The 4,799-nt window shown below is 51.3% G+C and overlaps 1 protein-coding gene across 6 annotated transcripts in view; it reads right to left on the reverse strand.

Annotated features, from left to right (window-relative positions):
- Positions 1 to 4,799, reverse strand: part of Hk1 (hexokinase 1) — a 106,143-nt gene that overhangs the window by 1,934 nt on the left and 99,410 nt on the right. For all 6 annotated transcript variants that reach the window (XM_031348720.1, XM_031348722.1, XM_031348721.1 and 3 more), the window contains 3 exons: positions 4,597 to 4,780; positions 3,535 to 3,690; positions 803 to 1,036 (listed from right to left, as the gene is read on the reverse strand). In XM_031348720.1, coding sequence (XP_031204580.1) covers positions 803 to 1,036; positions 3,535 to 3,690; positions 4,597 to 4,780 — 574 coding nt within the window. The remainder of the gene's footprint in view (positions 1 to 802; positions 1,037 to 3,534; positions 3,691 to 4,596; positions 4,781 to 4,799) is intronic.

The following is a 4,799-nucleotide window of genomic DNA, read 5'->3' on the forward strand; positions in this document are numbered from 1 at the left end:
CCTGGATGATTTGAGGGAGCTGGGAAGATCCACCCTAAGTCTGGGCCACACCTTTGGGTGACAGCCCACAGCAAAGGACATACATGGAAGGAAGCTTTTGCTTTTTGCCTGTTCCCTGCTCCAACTCCCACTGGCAAGTTCATCTACCCTACTTCTGAGGCATCCCTTCACTGGCATCCAAGACGGCCACTTCGGGATTCCAATGCAGACTGAAGCCATCCAGCCTCCTGGACGGAACAAGTATTAGATTCTTGGCCTTTCTGTTGGGAGGCAGCCATTGTTGAACCAGTGAATCTACTTTCAGTAGAGATTCATTCTACCCGGTCCCTTCCTCTATAGAATGCTAACTAATGCACGGGGCTTCTGTTCAGACATGGTCACTGTCCCTAAGACCCCAGCTTTGGAACATACAGTGGGTTCAAGTACAGGGTTTACAACTCTGAGTAAAAAGGTTCCTCCCTCCCACAGAGCCCGGGCCTACCCTGTTCTCGTTCTGCCTAGTTCTGAATTTCCTTTTACCGTGCACAGCTGGCCAATGCACACACTCATAACACAAACATATACACATCTCAGAGGGCCAAAGGGAAGCGGGGAGGGGAAGGGGGTCCCACCCCATGCCAGTGTGAGCTGGCCCAGTTGAAGCCCGTTTCTAGCTCCCCAGAGTCCCCTCAAATACAAGGGCTATTCACGGTCTCAGGCTCCTGTCCCTAAATGGCCCTGGGCTGCTGTGCCTCTGTGAGCAACTGTATCGCCGCCCTGTGACCCTCAACCAACTCCCCAGCCAGGAGGAAGCTGCACTCACTGTGGATGAAGTTTGTAGAGCGTCCCGTCCACTCCCACGGTTACATTCAGGTGGTCTAGGCCTCTGTTCTCTCGGATCTTTTCCACCACAGCGGCCATGCCGGCACCGCACAGTTGAGCTGCCCGCTTGGACACCACCCCACACACGGTCTTGACCAGGATACTGTCGTCACACGTGCTGTTCAGACCCAGCTGCTGAAGGATGGCCCGCACCTGGAGCAGCGCTAATCGGTCACTGTGGAGGACAAAAGCCAGTGAGCTGGATGGGGCAGGGTCAAGGAATCCCTGGAACAAAGGATGGTCGAAGCGCTATGCTTGTCTGTGAATGGCACCTTAGGGGGTTATTCCCGCTTCTAAATAGATTTTTTTTTTTTTCCAAGACAGGGTTTCTCTGTGTAGCCTTGGCTGTCCTGGAACTCACTCTGTAGACCAGGCTGGCCTTGAACTCAGAAATCCGCCTGCCTCTGCCTCCCAAGTGTTGGGATTAAAGGAGTGTGCCACCACCGCCTGGCTTTCTAAATAGATTTTTAAATTAAAAGAACACACACACACACATACATACAAACACGTATACATTTGTTGGTAGATGTGTCTATGTATACGCCATGGGTGCCCAAAGAGGCCAGAAGGGGGTGTCAGATCCCCTGGATCTGGAACTTATAGGAAGCTGTGGCTTGCCTGATTGTGCGCGCTGAAAAATCACACTGTGGACCTTCAGAGGAGGTGAAAGCCATGTCTCCCGCCTTTGGCTTACGATTGTGTATGTCTGTGTGCGTGAGTTACAGGTTCCTGCGGCAGCCAGAGGTGTCAGATCCCCTGGAGCTGGAGTTACAGGCGGCTGTGAGCAGCCCGAATGGAGTGCTAGGAACCAAACTCGGGTTCTCTGTAAGAGCCGTACGTGCTCTGAACCAGTGAGCAAGAATCTCTTCGGCCCATCGCTTCCAACCAGTGATTCTTAACCCCATGGGGTTGTGACTCCTTGGAAGTCTAATGACCCTTCCGTGGGGGGTCACTCAAGACCATCAGTAAACACAGGTATTTACACTATGATGCATAACAGTAGCAAAATTACAGTTATGAGGGAGCAATGAAAATCATTTTATGGCGGGGGGGGTCACTGCGACATGAGGGACTGTATTAAAGGGGCGCAGCGTTCAGAAGATTGAGGACTGCTGTTTTGGATGGTGGTGGTGGTGGTGGTGGTGTTTTGTGTGACAGGTTTCCTCTGCGTAGCCCCGGCTGTCCTCGAACTTAACTCCGTAGACCAGGCTGCCTGCCTCTGCCTCCGGAGTGCTGGGATTAAAGGCATGTACTACACGCTAGACTACAGAAACTAAAGCAGAAAAGCATTACAACAACAACTCCTAATCCCAGTGACCCCAGGGAATGCTATTACATTCTTTTCTCTACCTCTTCCTCCTCTGAGAGAGAGGGTGGCCCAAGCTGACGTAGAGACTCACCGGCTTCCCGCCTCGCCACGCTGCCCGGCTAGAAGAGGTCACTCTGAAACTATAATTTCCTAAGGATGACAGCAGGGATGGGAGGTGGCTCAGCGGGGGCAGCACCGGTTATGAAAAGTCCAATGAACTAAAGCTGACACCGGAAGCACCCCCACAGCAAGAGGAGAGGCTAGACAAGGGAGTGGGCCCCTCTCTTGGCCAGGAGAAAGGAGTTCTCTGACTGACATGTGTGCATTGTGGCACAGCATAGCGCGCACGTGCGCGCACACACACACACACACACACACACACACACACACACACACACGAAGTAGTTTTTTTTAATGCCATTGTCACCATACCTTGTCTTAATTTGCGTTATTCTGTGTCAGCCAAGGTGGCGTTTGTTCCCTTGCTAAAGGGTCATATGACCTACCTACTGTACCCCAAGGCTTTCCCTTCTAGTAAACTGCAAAGAGCCAAGATGAGACTGGCCAGCCTTCCTCAAGGACTTGTGTATACCCACTGTATACGCACTGCACGTACGAAATCACTACCTTGGTCTGCGTTTGAGATGAGATCTCAAATAGCCAAGGCTAGGCCCAAATTCACCACGCGGATGAGCTAGGCCTACAACTCCAGATCCTCTGGCCCACAACCCTACACCAAGCTTTCGTCGTCGTACTCATTTTAAAGAGGAGGAAATGAGGCCCTGGGAAACTGAGGCATTCTTAGAAGCACAGTTGAGGGCAGGGAGGCTCATGGGGTTGGAACTGTTGGGATCTGCCCCGTCCCCAGCCCCCAGCATGCTTCTGCCTCTTGTCACACACAAAGCAAATGTTTTCCTCAGTGTACTATTTGTCCCCCACCCCCACCCCCAGCCTCCCAATACCAATCTTAAAAAGACCTCACAGAACCTATGGAGCACTGGTTTGTCCTGTCTTTCCTTTGCTATTAGGCTGTCAGAAACCGGCAGCTTACATGAGGATGCTGGGAATGGCAGATAGGGTGGCCGTTTGGGAAATCAATATGGTAGTTCCTCAGGAAATTGAAAAGGGAACTACCATAGTCATTTAAGAGAGCCAAACCGTGGAAACCACCCAAGCTGGTAGACAGTAGCAGAAATGGGAAGACAAAATGTGATTGGTGCATCCAATGGACTATTACTCAGCCCTAAAAAGGGGGAACCCAAAGTGGATGAACCTCAAAAATACTACGCTAAGTGAAGTACTCTAAACATGAGTTTGGAGTTTGCTGAAAGCAAAATGGTGCTCAAAAACCCCTCTCTACTCACCTCTCAATCTGAGAGAGAAACTTGGTCTCAAAGATGCCGATGGTCTTGAGTGGCTCAGAGATCTGTCCCCGGAAGAGGAAGCCTTTCTTGGTGAAGTCAATCAGGATGTTACGGACGATCTCACCCAGGTACATTCCACTGATCATCTTCTCAAACCTGAGTGGAGAGCAAAGGAGGGTGCTGAGCAGGAGGACCGCTGGCCCTGGGTCCAACAGTCATTCCCGACCTATGATGGCCGCGATCTTGGTCACATGCCTGTCTTTGCCTGGTCCATTCCACTCAGCTCTCAGCCACAAGCCACACCCCCAGAGAGGGCCGCCTCCGACTGGCGCTCTTCCCGCTCCAGACTCTCTCATACCTCACCCTTCTACAGAGCACGCACAAGGCTCCCCCTCTTGTCAACACCACAGTGACTCCTGGTCTTGAGGGGACAGGGAGGGAGTGTCTCGCCTAGATCCCAGCCCAGCATAGTCCGAGGCTCTCAGCAGTTCCAGACTAAGCAAAAAGTCCCAGTGGAGTCTTAAATGGACAGGGAGAATGTTCTTTGGTTTTTGTATTCATATATTGATGGTGTTGGTGGGTTGGTTGGTTTTTGATGGTTTTGGGGTTAACAGAATTCCGACTGAGCACAGCACGGAGCAAGTTGGGTAAGTCGAAACACTTTCAAGATTAAACTGAAGCCAAAGGACATAATTTGGACCATCTCGTCCTGGCTATGCCAGTGAACAGGAAACGTATTCTTGGGAGGCTGGGATGGTCACCTCCTTTCTAAGTGGACACTGCCCTTTCAGAAAAAAAAAGTGACCAGAGTTGCAAAACTTTGAACAGCCACAAGAGGGCGCAGGATCTTGCAGTGAGATGGGAGCCCTCAAAGGTAAGAGACCTTTGAGGCATGGCTAAACTCTTTCAGAAGCGTGTCCACTGTCACAGTCGCTTCTAGAAATAATCCTATCCTGTGCCAGGAATCAGAAACCCAATTATACCAAAGGGATGGGCTTCCAAGCCCCTGTGCTGCCACAGAACGCAGCCAACCTTCTCGCCAGCACCCACCAGGCTGATTACCTTTGTTTCCCAGCATTTAGAGAAAATTCGTCCACCACTTTGTCAAAGTCTGTTCTGATGTCGTCCAGACACCCGTTGTCACCAAAGGCACCCCATTCCATATTGATGCACATCTGGCCCTTGTTCCCCTCCACCATCTCCACATTCTTCATCTCCTCCATGTAGCAGGCATTGCTACCGGTCCCTAAAACACAGGGGTAGAG

The sequence above is a fragment of the Mastomys coucha genome, unplaced genomic scaffold (genome assembly GCF_008632895.1).
Source record: "Mastomys coucha isolate ucsf_1 unplaced genomic scaffold, UCSF_Mcou_1 pScaffold3, whole genome shotgun sequence".
Lineage (NCBI taxonomy): Eukaryota > Metazoa > Chordata > Mammalia > Rodentia > Muridae > Mastomys > Mastomys coucha.